This window comes from Phalacrocorax carbo, chromosome 7, assembly GCF_963921805.1.
Source record: "Phalacrocorax carbo chromosome 7, bPhaCar2.1, whole genome shotgun sequence".
Taxonomy (NCBI): domain Eukaryota; kingdom Metazoa; phylum Chordata; class Aves; order Suliformes; family Phalacrocoracidae; genus Phalacrocorax; species Phalacrocorax carbo.
Genome location: NC_087519.1, coordinates 19,570,483 through 19,590,378, shown reverse-complemented (window position 1 = coordinate 19,590,378; position 19,896 = coordinate 19,570,483). Strand labels below are relative to the sequence as shown.

Genomic DNA, 19,896 nt, shown 5'->3' with positions numbered 1-19,896 from the left:
GTGGCTCTCTTGTCTCTTATGCTCACTAAAATCCAAAAGTCGTTCTGGTTTTCCAGTTACAATGCTTAGTATGCAACTGTCTCTTGGTAGTGCTTGTACTGTTGGTACAGTTGATAAGATCTGGACTCCCACCATAATGCTTATAAGGTAAATAAATAGCTTAGTGCTCCATCTTTGGATGGAGAAGGGGTACAGACTTGCCATTGTAGACTTAACAAAGAGAAACCAGTGATTCATACTTGGTGGTGCAATGTATTTTAACAAATGGTGTTGAAAATTAATCCCTATCTTCAATGCACAAATTCTTTGGTTGTCTGAAAGAACAGAAATTACCCTAATTTGTGTGTATTTTATGTGATATGTTGCAGGTAAAAAAGCACCCATTCATCTAATTAGTTCTTCAGATAAACTTGCCTTAGACCTTCTGAAGGTGGAATATATAAAGGTATACATAAAGCTTTTAAAATGTATTTTTAAAACACTTTTATATATTCTGGAGTCTTAAACCTACTATTCAGATTGTTTTGTATCTTCTGAAGAGCAGAGTGACTGGTTGGAATTAATATTAACCTTCATGTGAATCATTATTTTCAGGCTGATAGAAATGGGCCACACTTTCAGACAATTTTTGACAACACTGAACAGATGATTCAAGTGAGTGCTTGGAGATTTTATTGCTTGTTTCCTTTTGTTTTACTTGCTTAAAAAGGAGGAATCAACAGGGTTTATTTTGCTTTCCTTGTTCCTCCTCCCACCCCCAGCCTTGCAGCAGAGAGATTTAAAGAGTTAGAATGCACTTGAAAGTTTTTATACAACTTGTGAGAGTTTTATGTTAGTCTGTTTCTCAACTATGATGAAAAACTGCCTAGCTAGCTCATGTGGATAAAATTCAAAATAATGTAAGAATGCATATAAGATCATGAAGTTCAAGTGCCCAGTATGGGAAAATGTCGTGGGGTCTAGAAGTCTTTCCCTTTCCTGTTAAATAATCTGTTTGTAATGTAAGCGCCACATAATCAACACTCTGTTGCACTCTGTTGGCTAAATTTACTAAGAAATCTAAATCCATTTATGAGTGAGTTTGTGTAGTTTGGTTTTGTGGTGTTTTTTTTTTTTTTTGTGGAGAGGACCATATTCTAATTCTTCACTCTGAAATATGACTCGGGAGCTTCTTGTGATACTGCATTTTCCTCTCCATCACTTTTGTCATAGATTCTAGAATGAGAATTTGATCTCCTAAAAATTATTGCAATATAAGGAAATGTATTTAGACAGCAAGTGATGACCTTAAGTTCTGACTGTTTCACTGATCATGTATTTTTGAGTCAGTGATTTCAATCTAAGGAAAAACAGTGTCTTGAGGAATTCTGGAAATAAGCTACAAAGGGCTCTGTTTTCTGTGATAGGTACTCCCCTCCCTTTATAACTTTATGGCGTTATTTTGTCTGCCATTTTTTGATGTGAAGACTGAAATACTTCATTTGTCGCCTAATAGTTTTAGACTATTTATAGATTCCATTAGGGAAGTCTAGTTAATACTGGATTCTTTTTGCCAAGAGAAGGTTCCTGAAGCTGCAGCAGGACAGTTGTACTTACTCCAGTGCTACTTAGGTGGATATACATAGTGGTTTGACTGACTTCACGCTATGGAATAGTGCTGATGTTAAGAGAACTCAAATTTCTATACATCATCAGGTGTTGCTTTGCAACTCTTCCATGGGACTTCTGCGTCTGGAAGAAGAATTACATTTGGGCTTTTTCCAGTTTCAAGCACATTGAAGCAGATAACTTTTACTAAACTACACGGCAGGCATTTATTCACCTTTTGGACTCCTCTAGTGGATTTGTTGAGAAATACCTTTACACTAAGTATCTACATGGCAGCCACCTGCCACTACCATTCATGTAGTACTGTGTTATTGCAGGAGCATTCCAAGAGCAAGTCTGTGTTCGGCAGAGCATATTGCTTGAGAAGACTGAATCTAGGTTAGACTACCTTACTCAAGGTGTATCTCTCTTAGTTGTCTAATTAAGTCTTCCACTTATTTAATACAGTTTTCCACAATGAGTTTTTCACTCATTAAATGTTCTTTAAACTAATTTTGTATCACTTTGCTTTTGTACCGAGGAGGTTCTAGGTTAACAGTCACAGCCATTGGGTTGTTATTAGGTTTTCTTATTTTCGAAGCTTACTGCGTTTCTGCTTTACAGAAAGCTTTTTCCTTTATGATATGTTGCTGGTAACACATGCAGCTTTTCTGTTGCTAAGAAACTGTTATATTCCATTGGGTACTTTTGCACCTCAGTCCAACTCCTATACTTGTAAGTTTTTGGTTGGTGTTTTTTTTGTTGTTATTGTTTTTGGTGTGTTTGTCATATGGAGCCTCATGTTTTCAACAGGTAGCTTTTTCATCATTGAACCTTCTACTGCATACAGAGGCCCTTATGTCTGCTGTCAGTTTTCTAACAGCTGTTAGTCGATCAGGCAACGAAAGTAGTGGAGATACACCAACTAAAGATGAAAAGCAAGAAGATGACACTAGACTCAGGAAAGGTACAGTTATGTTTGTCAAAATGATGGTTCTGAAAGGGTATGTTGCATGTTGGCAAAACGATCAAATCCAGAGAAGCCCAGTTAGCTTTGTAATGTGGGGTGTAGATCAAAGCTCAGGTGACTGTGGCTCACCAGGTTAGAGGACTGATTAAAAAAAAAAAATAATAAAGGAAACAATGATTACAATCATAAATGGTGTCTTCAAGTGAGCTTTGTATTCTTGTGTTTCATTGCCATTTCACAAACAGACTTGAATTTGAGTAAATGAGATTTCTGCAAGGTAGAGGGACTCAAACAGCAGCATGGTCTTAGTGTTCATGGTAAAATAAAGGAGAAAAACAGTACTTTGATTATGCTATGCTATTGATCTAGGCAATTAAAATATAATTTCAGAGAAGTAGCTGAGTCGTTTGCTAGCCTAATGAAAAACTTGCAGTTCCTGTAGCACTGAAACAAAGAAAGAATTTATATCAAAATAGGCTCAGAGTGGAGCAGCTGCACTGTCTTTAATACTAAGTGCAAAACTCAAGCATCAGGTGAGCTGCAAATGAGGTGCCTAGTGAAGAATGTTCAGAATCACTCATAATTTTAAATGGTCTGAGTTTGAATCTGTAGGCCGAAAAAGAAGCTGCTGCTGTGTACAGTTTAACAAAGCCCATAAATATTTGAGCTCTTGGATTAATTCTTTGCTACTCCTAGTTGGTGAAGGCGTGGACCATCAGTGAGGTCTGAAAGCTTCTGGTCTTCCCTTGTAGATGCTTATGTGTGACTTCACTTTATTCTCCCTAGCCTTAGCATTTGCTCTCATAAAACCTGGGTGTTGGCTGCCAGAAATAGGCTTCCTAAGTCTGCCATTTCTTAAGCTTGAAGTTTAGGAGAAAACTTCCTACATTAGGATTTTGGAATAAGAAGTATTAGATAACCTGAAAAAAACCACTACCATGAACCTACTGAGTTACTGACTTAATGTTAAAAATAAGTACACTGTGCAATTTATTTCCTCTTAACCCAGCAACTAACTTCCATTTAAAAAAAGTAAAATTGTTCCAATAGAGAATTATCACTAGATGGGAGTAATATCTGACACAGATCCACAAGAAAATGCTGACATGTTTTACTCTTATCAGTAAAGAAGCCTTTAGAGGAAGACTTGTTGCTCTAAGATGTGATGTTACAGACTTCATCATGAGAGTGGTGATGAAAGAAACTATAGGAAGCAAAACTAAGTCATCTGAATGCCAAAAAAGAACCCTAGACCAAAACAACCCTCAAATACTCTCAGGAGTTTAAGTGAAAACATGAATTTATATGTACCTTGAAAATCTCTCCTTCTCTCATTTCTAGTGGCTAGACCTTCCAAGGATAAGGATATCTTTGACTTCAAGCTTTTTGCCAAACTGGATGCCTTCTGTTTAAGTATTTGTGATGAAAAGAAGAACATTGCAGACATCAAGATACAAGGTATTAAATTCTTTGTTAGTGGTAAATGACCTAGTAGTTTAGTTTCAAAGGCAATGCTAATAATTGGACTAATAGGTAAATTTTCAGTGTCTGACTTCTTAAAATTGTTACATGTATGAACATGGCTCGTGGTATTGTTTTCAAAGTCAGTCTTCTAGTCTGTCATAATGTTTTGGCCTCCAGTTAGAAAAGCATGATATATTATTTTTCAGATAATTAGGTTTATGTTTTGAAGGAGTTTGATTATGGGTAGCTTTTCATGTTGATATTTTTCTGCTATACCTGGTTCATTTAGGATAAAAAACCTTTAAAACTGTTTTCTTTGGTTTTCAACTCTTAGGGTTTGTTTGGGTTTCTTTTTTGGTTTTGTTTTCTTGATTCTCTTTTACCCCTCAGAGGGGCTATCGTTTAATTCTGTGAGAGAGAGGGGGGAAGTTTCACTTTCACATTTTGCTGCCATCCTAATAGCTGCCAAAACTCTCTCTTAGAATGAATATTTAAGAGTGTGTGATATACAAGAATATGTAATACAGTTCATAAAAAGTCTCTTGCTTGTGCCCATCTCTAAATCATACGATGTATTCACACAAGATTTTGTATGCAAAAGTGTTGTATGCTAATGCAGCATAGTAACCTCTTTTTTGATAGAAAATCTCAGTAAACCAACTCAGTAGCTTGGTGGAGATGGATTTGCATTTGAATATTTTTCTGTGAATAATAGCTCTGTTTTAGAAAGTTTTCTTTTTTGTTTTGTTCAAAGCTGTAGTATGGTCACATTCTCAAAGCTTAATAACAGACCGCATAGTGTATGGACTTGGGTTTGAACTCTAAACAATGTACTTATCTTCTGTGTCTGACTGATAAAATGCAAAAAGTCTCTATTTCCACAACTTTTTTTTTATTTTGGAGAAGTTACGGTAGTTGGGGAATTAATTCTAATTATTCTGATTTGGATGCAGGGTGACTAAAATGCCTTGGATTGAATAGAGGTCTTCTATTTACAGTCTCTTCAGCAAGGGGTGTGGTAACTGACTTACTTTGTTTGGAAACAGGGAATCAAGTGTGCTTCAGTATTTTTCGTGGTTTTTTGAAAATCTATGTTGAATTTGGCAAACTATTAACAAAATTGTTTGTTGCAATGTATAATTTCTGTAACTTTTCTCACCTCCCCTGTTGGTGTCCTGTGTCCCCACCCTGAAAATGAGTGTTACCTCTCTTATACAATACTATTGTTTCTCTCTTTATACTTTACAGGTCTTGACTCATCTCTTCTCCTTCAGCCAAGTCACACTGTATTCTTTGCCCGACTTAAAGACATAGTTGTCACAGATGTTGATTCAAGGACTCTTCATAAAAAAGTACTCAACTACAAGTTTTTAAGTTTTACTTGATTTGTGGTTAGTTTTCTGTGTGTAAAAGTGAAATGCAATGCATATTCTTATTTCATTCTTTTAAAAATATTGGATTTGTCATGAATATCTTTTAAATTAATTTACATGGTAAAGCATAGTTTTCATATTAGAAGAATGGTTGTCAAAAAAATTTTTAAAAAAGTACATCTGATAGGCTGATGATATATTTAGTAGTTCTTTGTATTAAGTACCTTTTTAGAAGCTGCTGATGGCTGGTAGGTACTGGTTCTCTCTTTTTAGGCTGTGTCTATAGTAGGAGATGAAGTTTTCAGTTTCAATCTGACATTATATCCATACGCTACTGAGGGAGAAGCCTACACTGACATGTCAAAAGTGGATGGCACCGTATCTTTGAAAGTAGGCTGTATTCAAATAGTATACCTTCACAAATTTCTCATGTCTCTTCTGGTAAGTCTTTTTTCCTTTGTTTCTGCAGTGTTCTCCGATTAGTCTTTGTTGTTTGTGTCCTCAGTACAAGTGCTAATTTAAGTTTCTGCAAGAGAAAGGATAGGGTTAATTTTTGTGTGCACTATTAAAAATCTTTGATAAGTAAGCTTTAACTGGTTTGAATTTCAAAAAACTAATACAGTGCAAGTGGGTCACTTCCCACCCTCTTCTTTGGAAACAGAGAAAATCTTGGTGCTATTAAGGTATTTTGGGGGTTTTGTGTTCGCTGCTCTCCACCCTGGCAAAAACCTGACTTCATTGCAAACATATCTGAGCTAACGTTAGAGGCAAAACTTTCTGCAGTGTTAGATGCTATGAGGACTGCAAACTAATGACTATACCTTTGTCAAGTATCCCAATGTTGGGTTTTTCAGTAAAGCACTAGTGGGCTTTCTGTCATTTGGTACTGGCTTTACTAGGAAATCGTACTCACTGGGGACAAAGAGGGCCTCTAAAAATAATATGTGTCCCCAGAAGCTAATGAGGTGATGGTAGTTAATGAAGGAAGAAAAATAAGAGATGGGTTTCAAATGATTGGGTTGTACTGGTTAGTATATTTCTGACTGTTAGAGATCATGACAAGAAGGTACTTGGTTGCCTTTCCCTTGGGAAAATTTAGCACGGCATAATTGGTTGATGTTGTTTGTGGTTGATATTGTAAAATGAGAGAGTAATTTAGATTAAAGCACTGTTTACAGACATTTATTCTTTCTTTTCAACTGCTTTTTCTAGACCTTCTTGAACAACTTTCAGACAGCTAAGGAGGCACTGAGTGCTGCCACAGTCCAAGCTGCAGAAAAGGCTGCTACCAGTGTAAAAGACCTGGCTCAAAGGAGTTTTCGACTTGCAATGCACATTCACTTGAAAGCACCAGTTATAGTCATTCCTCAGTCCTCAGTCTCTGCCAATGCTATCATAATGGATCTTGGCTTGATTAAGATTCAGAACCAGTTTAGCCTGGTGTCTTCAGAAGGCAGTTCGCTCCCTCCAGTCATTGACAAAATGGATGTGCAGCTGACAAAGCTGAAACTGTCTAGGTACAGTGCACTTTACTAAGTAATGCCTTAGCTAATTGGTAATACTAATACTCTCTAGGTTATTAATCCTCTTGCTTAGAAACTGGTGACAGCGTCAAATATTTGGTCTTAAAATACTAACCTGTTATCTTAAGGGCAAATAAATCAATAGTAAAATATGATACTGTTCTGCTCAGGAAGTTGTTTAAGCCTAAATAAGTATTACATTTGAGATTTTAAGATGTTACCTTGAAAATGTAACTTGTGACTCAACTTCTAACTTCCCCACCATGGTTTTTTTTGTTTGTTTGTTCTGTTTTTTCCCTGCTGTGTTTTAAGGGCCACTATGGAGGCAGGTTTGTCACATCCAGACATTCAGATACTTCACCCTATTAATTTAAGCCTGTCTGTGAAACGAAATCTATCTGCAGCTTGGTTTCACAAATTACCAGTGTTGGAGATCACGGGGTATTTGGATACAATGAATGTAAGTCTTGTGAAAAGAAAGTGGTGAGAAACTTGTGGTAGTGTTTAATGTAAGACTAACCTTTATGTTATTTCTGGACACAAAAGTGCAACAAGCTGCGAATTTTTGTAGCTGTGGGGTGAGTTTCAGGGATGTCAACAGGGTTTAAACTACCTCTGTGAATGCAGAGGTTTGAAAGTGTCATATGAAACACCCTAACTGCTGTGTACATTTATGAAACTGAGAGAAAAGAAAGAGAAAATTAAAGGGATGTTAAGGAGTCTTGTTTATTCCCTGCCATAAGGCAAGACCAACTTAAATCAAAAGTTTTTGTGACCAGTTCTCTGAGGGAGTCCTTTTTCAATGCTTCCCTTCCCTCCCCTCCACCCACCCCTCCCTGGAATCTTCTTGAGAGGAATTTAGATTTATGCAAATATTTGTCTTAGGAAGTTATGAAGCTGGAGTTACTACCTCCCTTGAATGACCTCAAGATAACTGTTTTTTTTGTGACAAATTACATACCGTAAAAGAAAATACCAGGTGCGTCTTGGGTGAAACTGGAATTAAAATATCATGAAGCAGCATGTTGTTTACAGAAAAGTATTAAAAGCATAGATATGCTAAATAAAGGCTGCAATATATATTGGTACAGCTTTAGAAGTCATAACCTTCTTTAATCCTTTAACAATAAGCAGTTAAAAGAATTTAATTGTGTTATTTAAGGGACAATGCTGCTGACAAAATACCTGTAAATAAGCACTGTTCTTGCCAGGAAACATTGTTCTGCTTTTCTAGCCTAGTGATAAGTTTAAAGAACAATGTATTTTTCCTGACAACTGTGATCTGCAATTTTGTAGGTTGTGTTAAGTCAAGAGGATTTGAATGTCTTTCTCAAAGTTTTGACAGAAAACCTTGGTGAAGCAGAAGAAAAACAAACTCATGCAAAATCAGTACTGCAAAAAGAAGGTCAGAGATGGAATTTGTTTGTCATGAATATTAAGTGTGTTAACTTTCAGGAGTACTTAAAAGCGTTTATTATCTGGAAAGCAAGCTTAGATCTGAGAGTATGATGTGTAAGCTATACACTCTTCTCTCTTCAATTTTGCAAGGGCAGTGTTCATATTTTAATAGTTTAAACAAGTGGAAACATTACAAGGCAAAATTTGGTAATTGTGTTAGATAAATTATCATGGAACTAGCAAGGCAGTGAGATGTCAGAGTTGTCTTGTTGCTAGAAATGTTTCTGTTTCCTTTGCCTGCTCTGAAGTTAAAGTCTCTGCTTGTGGAAATGTTGTTAGCTTATTTTAGGTGAATGTAAGCCATCTACGTGAATAAAAGAATTAGATATATTTCTTGACTTATACAAATGGTGGCAATTTCAAAAGTTAACTAATCCATTGAATGCTTCAGGTAAAACCAAAGAAATGGAGAAATCAGTTCTGACACAGGATAAGAGTGTTATAGAAGGGATGCTGTCTGAAAAGAGAAAAAGAGCATTAAATGAAGATGTAATCAATATGCTACTTAATTTTGAAATCAAAGAGGTATGTTTCCATCTGTAAAATCTATTGTTACTGAATCCAATACTCAAGCCTGTTTCTTAGATGTAATGGGCTATTAAGTCCATTTTAACTGTTTGAAGATGATGGTACACACCACCGCCACCACCAAACAACAAAAAAAACCCCCAAACCAACCAAACAAAACACCTCAGAACTCAGATTCTTCAGCTGTTTCTTTAGCTGTTTTCTTTTGTCTATGTTGGGTGAGATTGTATTTATAAGAATATCTACCATACACAATACATCCAACAGGGAAAACCAGACTTCTGTTAGATGTTCTGCACTCACCTAGCCTTAATCCTTCATAATGCTGCATATAATTCTCTTAGTAAAAAAACAGCTGAAATAGTTAAGCTAGAACTAGTATTTTTCCTTTAGATACTCTAAGTCTGAAGGTTAGGTTGTGGGCAAAGTACTGGGAAAATGCACAAGCAATCAATTAAAAAAGATACGTACGCCTAAGAAATCATCCAAGCATTTTTTTTCTGTGAAGATGTCTGTGATAAATGTGAAGAGCTCAGCATGGCCTTTTCATTTTTTCAAGTCAGACCAAATGGCTTAGATATGCATGTTACTTTAAGTAACTGTGGGGTTTGGGTTTTTTTTTTTGGTGTGTAATTTTTGTTTCACAAAATCTCTGCTGATATTGTTGTCCATATAAAATCTGGGTTCCTGTTTTTTACAGGCAAAAAACCCCCCTTCAAACCCAAAACCATTCCATTGTCAAATGAGAGTTGCATTCAAAGACTAGAAACTTCCTCCTGACCCCAGCCACCAGGGAAAACGTATTCTGTGTGTGTGATATGAAATCATATAGAGGAAAACTTAGTTTTAAGGGCATTGGAAATACTTGTCCCACAGCTGAAGTGTAGACAGGAAGCAAGTTGATACCATCCCAGGTTTTGTGTTTTCTTAGTTTTTGCAGAATTACAGTTGCAATAGGCTGATGAGGTACTGGTCAAAAAACAGCATGTGGTTCTCCAACATGCGTCACTAGTACTTTTGGCAGCTTTTAACTTTGCAGATTTGCTGTCTTAGCTGTGAAGAATTTTTTTAAATGATAGGACTGAGGCTAGCCTGTAGTTCTCCATGTTGTCTTATTTAATGTATATTGTGAACAATTCTGGTTTTTTGTTTTTTAATACAGTTTTACACATGCTTCATATAAAATCTTCATGACGGTAGAGTCCATGTCATGGACTATATCTGTTGGGTGATGAATGATAAAGGGCTAATTTGTTAGTGTACAAAGAGTGTACAATGTTAGTGTACAATGATGATGTAGACAAAGTATTGACAAACTTGAATTATTTAAATTCCTTATGAGGTTGAAGCACTGTTTTTAGTTCCCAAGAACAGAAAATAATTGCCTCATGAAACAATTGCAGTGAAATTCACATTGTTCATTAATAGCTATTTCTAGTTCTTCTACTTTAGTTTTCAGCTACATTTAGATGCACAAGGTCTGTCTCATTTCCAACATTCTAATTGGTGTAATGCTTAAAATCTTCTATAAATGAAGTATTGTAATGTTGAAACCTTTCTGTGTCCTTAATTATTTGCGTAGCATCAGATATTCAAAGACTGATTCACTGTGCTATCTGTTCTCTACTTCCCTTCCTTCCAGACCAGTATTATTTGTAGTAACTGTTTTTCCCATATTCAGAGTCTATGTGCAGCATTGCATAGTGTCTGATTCCAAAACTAAAGCATAGCTTGACAAGGTAAAGATATACTGCTAGGTCAACAAAATTAAATTCTAGCTAAATTAATAGACTTGGGATTTTTGTTTCATTGTTAAAGGAGTTAAGAAGTGATTGGCTGCTTGGCCAAGAGGAACAGAGTGGGGAGGGAGGAAAACGTCTTTAACAAACTGGTGTTGTAGTTTTCCTTTGTAAAAAGGCAAAATGTCTAGATTAATACTACTTTTGAAGCTTAGCTGAGGAGATAATGCTGAGTTATAACTGCATGCCATAATGTCTGGACAGCTTTACTGAAATAGTGAACTTATTTCCCTTTCCATATTCAAGGTTGTAATAACCTTGATGAAGCAGGTTCAGAAGGAGAGATGTCCATTACACGTTCTAACGGTGCTACAGCTGGGAACTGAAACCAGAATTAGAAGTCATGAATTGACTGCAGCAGCATATCTGAAAAAAATTACTATGAGATGTACTGAAATAAAAGGTAAGTCTTCTAGAAAACTGGTGTGCAGTCAGTACAGTGTATGCAGTCAGCTTTGTAGCAAGAGGATAGCATGGTCAAAAATAAGAATAATTAGCATGGGGGTGGAAAAAAAGGGCAGGAGGTTAAATGCCAAATTCACTTAATTATGCTGTCCTGTGTAATTTAGGTTGAATTAATCTGTTTTACCTGATACCAAGTTGTACTCCTGTTGTTAGAGTTAGCTTGAGTTAATTTGAGTTAGTTACCTGTTTTGAGTAGGAATGGACATTCCTGAGTAGTATTCTATGTGTTCAGAGTGTTCTGGTGAGCTTCTGAATTTGTGCTTTATGACCAGTTGTGGCAGCACTGGAAATCCAGTGTGTTTCCTTGATTAGCCAGGTAACAATAGCTATGCATTCAAAGTAGAAGAGTATGGTTTTAATATAAAAACATGAAGATATGAATGCAAAACTAATTATAGGAATGCAAATGACTTTCCAATTTTGAATCTTCTTTCAGGACCAAGATAAGTTAATTTTGACTAGTTTAATTAAAAGAAAGTGCATACAGCATTTCACAGGGCAATGCTTAATCTGCAGCTTCTTAGTGAGACGGGATGTTTACCCTCACTATTTCAGCAAGAATACTATATAATTAGTATGTAATTGAGAGTTAGCTTGGAGGCATTCCATAGGTGGAGTAAAGCATATGAGTGGAAATACTTTACAGTTTTCTTTATTTGCAGACTCGAAAGGAGATCCTCTTTACATTATTAATTCTTCAAGTGAGAAAGAAGAACACCTTCTGAAAATGGAATACATTAAGGTTTTAATACCTTTTAACTAAGATTATATGGGGAGTAAAATAAGGCTTCCATACTTAGCCTGTGTTAGATTTTTTCCTTGTCTTAAAACCTGTAAGATACGTAGGCCTTCTCCCAAATAGCTGTTTTTCAACTTATCATTTCATTTCACTCTCCACTGCTTCCATATAGTGCTTACTTCATAATTAAACACAATTACTGCAGCCACTGGTGAAGCCAGATGTTTGTATGCAGTCTTTTCTGTGAACAATACAGATTATTACCTTTGTGAAACTTAATATACGGATAATCTTTGCCTACCTAAATGACAGGTGGCACTACACAGGTGGTAAAACTAGCATTTGAAGAGTTATTTGTTGGTAGCTAGAGTTCTTGAGCTTTTATTTTAAAAAAAAAAAAGCCCCAAAAAGCGCCCTTAAACTGCACGGGTACTTGGGAATCTGATAGGTTGTAGAACCAGTTAATTTGTTCTGACAAAATACCACGCGTAAATTCATCCAGTTTAAATAGATCCTAGTTAACAGAAAGTTTTTGTAACCAGTTGAATTTTCACAAACTGTGTGCTGTAAAATGTTACTGAGCAGAGCATTGCGAGTACCCCATTCTGGTTGCCTTGATCATGTGCTTTATTTAGAGAACTTGTTTCTTCAGGATTCATCACTTCCCTTTGTTTTCTTTTGCAATGGGAATAATCCTGGTGTGTGTGTGTTTTAATTCAGTTAATGAATTTGGTTAATTGACTCTGTCTTGGGCTTTCCCCCTCCCCTCCCCTCCCTTTAGACTGATGCTGATGGACCAGATTTTGTTACTATTTATGGAAGCACCAAGCAAAACATCAATGTAAGTACTGGATATATGTAATTTCTTTTTAAGCTTCCAAATAGTAACTGCTGTGTAAACTTGTTAGTTGCCCACTTTTTCTCTTTTCATTGAAAAGAAAAAAAAAAACAAACCCACAAACAAAACAAAAGCCCCAAACCCTGACTCTCTCATCATTAAAGCTTACTGCTTTATATTTAACTACTTCAAAGGGAAATCCAGGAGGAAAAAAAAGACTTTTTTTTTTACAGAAATATTGAGTGTATTATTTCTTTATGTAGAAGCTGTACATTTTTAGTTTGTTAAAATTTATAAGGACATTTCTAACTGAGGCCTGTAGGATGTGTTTTATTTCTGGAGTGAAACACTTAGCAGTGTGTGAAACAAAGGCCTTGGGTTTCAGAACTTGAAGGTTCATAACAGTGAAATTGAGATGTGAGGTGAAATGTCAAACAGGCATTCTCAGAGGTCATGTGTTCAATCAGTCCTTTTTTTACTTCTCCTGGAAGTAACTATTCATGTGTCATTTTCCATGGCTTTAGTGACTTCTGAAGTAAGCAGAGCATTTTGCTTTTAAAATGTTTCTTTTAAAGTAGTAGTGGTGGGCAGAGCTTGCTTCTTGACAGCCTTATGTAGAATTTGAAGTGGATGGACTACAGAGTTAAGAAAGCTGACATCCCTTAATGTATCAGTAAAACAGCATTTACCAAGAGTTGCTTTGGGTTAGAAAAAGTTGGCTAGCTGATGCTCGCTTTCACTAAGTAATATTGGCTAGAGTAGTTGCTATTCACATACTTTCTGTTCTGATTGCAAATTTTGAATCTTTTTTTTTGGTTGTATCATACCTAGTAAAATATCTCTATACATGGTTCTGAAAATGTCTCAGCTAAAGTGCTCAATAGTCCACAGTGAAATGCAGCAGAACTAGGAGAGCTTACTGAAAAAGCATAACCACATGAAGCATCAATTTTTAGATTGGCATAGTTCCTCTCTAGCTGTTTTAAGCTTCTCTTCCATAGCTCCTCATCTGTTCTGGAGCTTGTGCGGTGTTAAGTTGAAGGAGACAGAAGGGTGCGAGATCTGTGAAATTGAACAACTCACTTTTTTCTCAGTTCTATCACAGTAATTCTGGGTTGTTATGCAATAGACTGCTACTAAATAACAATGTTACTTTGTCTCCTTGCCCTTGTTTTAGGTCGTCTTTTCATGTTTGGATATAGTACTTCACACAGAGGCTTTGCTTTCCGTCATGAGTTTTTTCACATTCAGTGTTCCATCAGCTGGTCTTCCCAGTACTGATAAAGCATCAGACCACAAGCCTCAAATAAAAGAACAAGAAAAAGCAAGTACTCTTAGACCAGGTAATGCAGTATTAGAAAGGCCATACTCTTCTTGCTTAACAGCATCTAGCCTTTGGTTTTAAAGGATACCTTTTCAGGTGACAGCATTGCAGTCTATTTGGTGGAGAAACAAGGCATGCACAAATATATGTAGGGAGAAAATAATCTCACTTAAAAAAAATAAAGCCAGCTATTTTTGCTGTTGCTTAATTTTACAAATACTCCTTACTCAATATAACTTTTTTCTAGGAAGTGGTCTGACTTTTATAATAACAGTCAAATAAAAAATGTTGCAGTGAACAGTACCAAAGCCTTTCCAAAGCATCACTGTCACAACTTTGTTGCTTTCTAATCTGAAGGCTCTAAAGAGTGCTTACATTGCTGAAAATAAACATTCTTGAGCCCTGGGGAAGTGAAGTTCTGAACTGAAGGGTGTTGTGTTTATTTCAGTTATTGGTATCTACAACCTTGCAATAGTATGAGTTTTGTATGGAAGCTCCTTAACAATGTTTCGTCAGGTCTTGTGTGGTTGATTAGTGTGTTTGTAGTGTTGTTTGGGAAAGTCAAGGTTTTCTAATCCTGAATTTATGGGGATTGAATTTACAGTGGCTGGCTGTTACATTTTGTGTTCCGCAGGCACCTTCAATGTTGCTGCAGAAACTTTTCACCTAATATGCCTAAATTGGCCTTGCTACTCTATAGAAAGGAACATTTCTCATGTGAGATAGTGTTTCAAATAATGAAATGCACACTCTATTCAGCATACTGTTGCGTGAAAGCTAGATATTAATGAGGAGAAAAACCATCATCTTGATTGCTGTTTTCATGTTAGTCAGTGACTATTCTTGTGCCTGAAGAAAGCTGTGTTAACAAAAGACTTATTTCATGTCTTGACTAAATAGCAGTAGGTTTTAGGGAATAACTGCAGGTTCCTTTTTGAATAGTTCGTATATGTATAAAGCAAATAATCTAACATTTGTTATTAAAAAATTGACTTATAATGAAGTTCTTGTATGTCTCTTGTTTCCTATCCAGTGTCTACTAATGCAACCCATGATGATGTCTGCGAATTAAAACTCACTGCAAAACTAAGTGCATTCAATATAACAGTGTGTGATCAGACCTGTAGAATTGCAGATGTTAGAATACAAGGTAAGGGTTTTTTTATTTAAATATTAGATTAGTTGGTTGTAGCAAGACATATGTTATTGCCCTCCATTCATTCACTTCTGAAAGGCTAGTGTGTGCGCTTTAGATGTCTCTAACGTATGTTTAAATACATAGTGATTGTATGATATGATGGCGGTTAAGTATTTTAATAGCCAAAATGCCTGTGAGGTAAGAACATGTTTGACACTGAAAAAAAGGCAATTAATTTCTAAGTGGAGTAAAATTAAAAGAAATGAAGGCACTATGTTAGAAATAACACAAGCTTCCATTTTTTAATAGATTGATCCCATATAGTGTTGGGAATTTTTACTCTAGTTTTAAAGTCTACTTATGTTGGCGTATTTGTCATGTGTATTAAGGTCATGACTTCTTTCTGGGGCTTAGCATTGTTTTTTACATAGTAGAATGCTGGATTCTAAGCTATCCTTATTTGTTATGTTCAGTAATAAATAATGCTTTATTTTTGAAAAGTGTTTACTTACCAAATGCCCTTCAACAAATTGTCTTTTTCCTTTTGTCTGATATCAGGAATGGATGCATCTGTAGCTATTAAAACAAAAAAGATTAAAGTGTTCTCCAGACTTGAGGACATTGTAATTACAAATGTTGATCCAACAACAGTCCATAAAAAGGTGATGTGTTGTGCAGATTGTAAACAAACAAAAAGACCTAGTTCTTTAAATTATTTAATGGTAGCACAGTAGTTAATTTGCTGTGTTGTATAATACTAAGTACAATGTAGTATACCAAATATTAAGCAAAATTTCATTGGTTAATTTCCTTTATCGCAGGGAAGCAAAGCATGCTTCCATTCAGTATTTAATTCTTTCTAATCATGTTTGTATTGACGTGTTTAATTCTGAGTAGCATGGGTTAAATTTAAATGCACTATAGATAACCAGCTGAGAACAGATATACCACAAAATTGCTGATTTAGTTTCCTTTTGTGCCTAGCATATATGTGTCCAAGTATTGCTGATGAGTTGCAGTTGATCTTTTTGTGGAAATATTTCTTGTTTGGTAACTTAAGCAGTAATTCTGTCATGGGATGCTGCCTGGGAATATTAACTATATGCACTTAATCATCTAGGCTGTCTCCATAATGGGAGATGAAGTGTTTAGATTTCACATGTCACTTTATCCAGACGCTACTGCAGGGGAAGCCTACACTGATATGTCAAAGGTGGATGGTAAAATGTCTCTGAAAGTGGGCTGCATCCAAATAATTTACCTACATAAATTCTTTATGTCTCTCTTGGTAAGACTTTAGTTTCCATTCTTTTCTTGACATGAAAAGTTTTTTAATAAAGTAAAATGTAATCACCTCTTTGACCTGTACCTTGCAGTGAGCTCATGTATGAGCATATAAAAGTATTTTGCTAAAGAAATGTCACATGAGTTGCACCGCTTTTTATAGAAGATTGGCAAATAAGGAGAAAGATGACAAAAAAATTAATAAATTGAGTTGATAGCTTTAATATCTTAAAAATTAAATAGGTAAGCAATGTCTTGTGGATGATTTTAACCTTTTTCTCTTTTGAAACTTTCATGGTTGAATTAGAAGTTTCGTATTTCTGCCACACCTGTAATATTTTTCTTAAACTTATGTTTTGCCTGGGGCTTGCCTTTTTTGCAAGACTTATTTGCTGTCATAGAACTCTTTTTTTTTTTTTTTTTGTCTCCCCCCCCCCCCCCCCCCCCCATCACTAGAACTTCCTAAACAATTTCCAAACGGCACAAGAAGCCTTGACTGCGGTCACTGTCCAGGCGGCAGAAATGGCTGCTTCCAGCATGAAAGACTTGGCTAAAAAGAGCTTCCGCCTCTTAATGGATGTCAACTTGAAAGCTCCAGTTATAGTTGTTCCTGAATCTTCAACTTCATATAATGCTTTGGTAGCTGATCTTGGCTTAATTAGAGTTCAGAATGAATTCAAGCTAGTGCCTTCAGATGAATCTTCTCTTCCTCCAGTCATTGACAACATGGATGTGCAGCTAACTCATTTGAAATTATCAAGGTATATGTGGAGTTTTCTTTCAAGTTGAAAAGTGTTCATGAAGAGAACAGGCCCGTGTCCGTATGCAGCATTATTCTATTATTTAAAGATAATAGGTGATGAATACATACTAAAACCAAACCAACCTCCTCACCCCCAAACTCAGTTTAGGAGTGCTTTTAGGTAAGGAGACATGTCCACAATCATTAAAGCTTCTTGGAAAGAAAGGAATGATAGGACAGTAACGGAGTTCATCTTAAGCGCATACGCGGGCATAAGTGCATGTAAGCACACATTATTAATTTAAAAATAAGTATACCCATAATTCTGCTGGATTAGTATGATATTATTTGGGATTCTGCAACTACTAAATATTTTTCCTCTGCTGCTTCCACTGTCTTTTGTAGGTGCATTATATCCACAGATTCTCAACCAGATTCTGAAATTCTGTGTCCTGTGAGTTTGACTTTATTGGTCCAGAGAAATTTAGCGGCAACTTGGTACCATAAAACCGCAACAATAGGTATCAAAGGAGACCTAAAACCAATGCAGGTAATATCATGGCAAATCAGAGCTACATCAAAAGTTATATATATTCTCAGAATAGTACTTAGCCTAGTTAAAGAGTATATAAACTTGTTGCAATTTGTATTCTTTACAGAATGTTAAAAGACTTCCAGCTTGACTGTCTAGCTTATAGATCTGTTAAAATTTTCATATTGTATAATGAATAGTTTGGGTGTAGCTGCATGGAAATGGAATAAAAAATATTTTTATTTTTCTGGGCATCTGTTGGAGCTATCCTTTGACTCACAGTCAGTAAAGTCATTGAGGTTATCTGTTAGCATTTAAAATCTAGATTTAAGATTTTCAATTGTAATATTCAGGTTATTTGAGTGTTTAGTAGATTTATTAGAAATTAAAAGGATAGATGTGGATCTCTAGTATACAAGAGTTCAAAATTATGGTTGATATCTTTTCAGAGGGAGGGCTTTACTTACTTTTTTCCCCTACATTAACCATATGGATTTAAGTGGGTTAAAAAGAGACCGGGGTGCCTTTTCATTGTTCGTGAGCCTTATTTCATTCCTTTATCTGTGCTGTGGCCAAACGCAGCACTTGCGAATCACAGAGGAATAAGGTGCTGAAGGAGTACCAGTTAAAAACAAAAAAACAACAATGTAGAAAAAAATATTCTAACGCTATGTATTATGGACTAAGCGACTGCATTTTGTCACTTACTACTGCTTATTTTTTCATGATCATGTTATGTTAGAATTGGATTCAGATTCATTAACTCTTTAAAGGCCTACTGAATGACAGTTGCTTTAGCATATACAATGTAGATCTTGGCTGTAATGTATCTGATTATGTTTCTGGATTACTGAATTCTTAGTTGCTTATGATCATCAGTTACTCATTTTTAGCAGGCAAAGAGCCATGACAAACACTTTTTAGTCTTGTAAAGAAGAGTGTTAGTTCTTGTTGTATTGGTCATAACAAGTAACAAATGACAATTTAGGAAAAGTAGGCAAATAATTTATGGTGTTTTGGTCAGGATTATTTTGACTAGACAGCTTGTTTATGGTGAAAGCAACATGTTGTTTCTTCTTCACGTTTGCATGCTATTGATAAAGATAGGGTTTTGTGTTGGAAAGAAATACTGTCAACAAAAATGAAGCTGTGAGTTTATCACTTCACAGATTGCACTCAGTGAAGATGATCTAACTGTTGTCATGAAAATTTTACTTGAAAACCTTGGAGGGGCTTCTTCCCAGCCAAATGCTGTGCAAGAGAACGTTGAAGATATGCAGATACTTAAAAAAGGGAAAGCTCCAAATGAGTCTGAATTCTCTGAGGGTATGTTCAATTCAAAAGCTGAATATGTTTAGGCTGAGGGCTATTTGCAAACATCATGTTTATCTGAAGCTCTTAAATGTGTGCAAATAAATCCTTTTTCTTAGTTGTTACGTATTGTGTACATCAAAAGTTATAACTAAGAATGCATGAATATACATGGAGTGTGAGCTGTTGATGGTCAGAAGTTTTTTGTAGTGTGTTTTTTGCAACTCATCTTTTGTAGGATGGTATTCTTCAGTCTATATCAATGACTTTTATAATTCGCAGGTGGTTTAAAAAAGAAAAAAAACCAAATGAGCTACCCCAGAACATTAATGCACAATTATAACAATTGGGGATATTACTAGTATTCAAGCAGTGTGTTGATGTAAACAGTGTATATCTCTGGATGACAGATTGTTAACGCTTTGCCAAAATTGGTTTTTTGTCCAAAATTTACCATTCTAAATGTCAAAAAAAGGTACTGTTCAACCAATAGCTCAAATGCTACACTATGAGCAGAAACCGGAAGGAAGAGTAGTGTAAACTCCCTGAGCAGTCCTGGTCTTCCTGTAGTTCTTCATTAAAACAAATTAAGAACTGCAGTAAATTAATGACAGTGAAAGCTCTTTCAAGGTTCTTAAAACACTCTGTGCTAGGTAATTTTAGCATGCACTGAATAGAACAAAGTGATACTTAGTAAATAAATGTGCAGACTGTTCTGATTGGTCTTCCAGATTCAGAGCTTTTTCCTCTTGTGACTTTCTGATCTTAATTTCAAAAAACCAACCAACCAACCAAAAACCCAACCAAACCAACAAACAACC

At 35.7% G+C, this 19,896-nt stretch overlaps 1 protein-coding gene across 2 annotated transcripts in view; it reads left to right on the top strand.

Annotated features, from left to right (window-relative positions):
* Positions 1-19,896, top strand: part of VPS13C (vacuolar protein sorting 13 homolog C) — a 103,334-nt gene that overhangs the window by 36,762 nt on the left and 46,676 nt on the right. For both annotated transcript variants that reach the window (XM_064456641.1, XM_064456642.1), the window contains exons 27-46: positions 369-445; positions 595-654; positions 2,401-2,554; positions 3,899-4,015; positions 5,270-5,373; positions 5,668-5,835; positions 6,607-6,911; positions 7,230-7,377; positions 8,214-8,322; positions 8,767-8,900; positions 10,949-11,105; positions 11,830-11,909; positions 12,688-12,747; positions 13,922-14,087; positions 15,102-15,218; positions 15,765-15,868; positions 16,327-16,494; positions 16,947-17,251; positions 17,638-17,782; positions 18,934-19,090. In XM_064456641.1, coding sequence (XP_064312711.1) covers positions 369-445; positions 595-654; positions 2,401-2,554; positions 3,899-4,015; positions 5,270-5,373; positions 5,668-5,835; positions 6,607-6,911; positions 7,230-7,377; positions 8,214-8,322; positions 8,767-8,900; positions 10,949-11,105; positions 11,830-11,909; positions 12,688-12,747; positions 13,922-14,087; positions 15,102-15,218; positions 15,765-15,868; positions 16,327-16,494; positions 16,947-17,251; positions 17,638-17,782; positions 18,934-19,090 — 2,835 coding nt within the window. The remainder of the gene's footprint in view (positions 1-368; positions 446-594; positions 655-2,400; positions 2,555-3,898; positions 4,016-5,269; positions 5,374-5,667; positions 5,836-6,606; positions 6,912-7,229; positions 7,378-8,213; positions 8,323-8,766; positions 8,901-10,948; positions 11,106-11,829; positions 11,910-12,687; positions 12,748-13,921; positions 14,088-15,101; positions 15,219-15,764; positions 15,869-16,326; positions 16,495-16,946; positions 17,252-17,637; positions 17,783-18,933; positions 19,091-19,896) is intronic.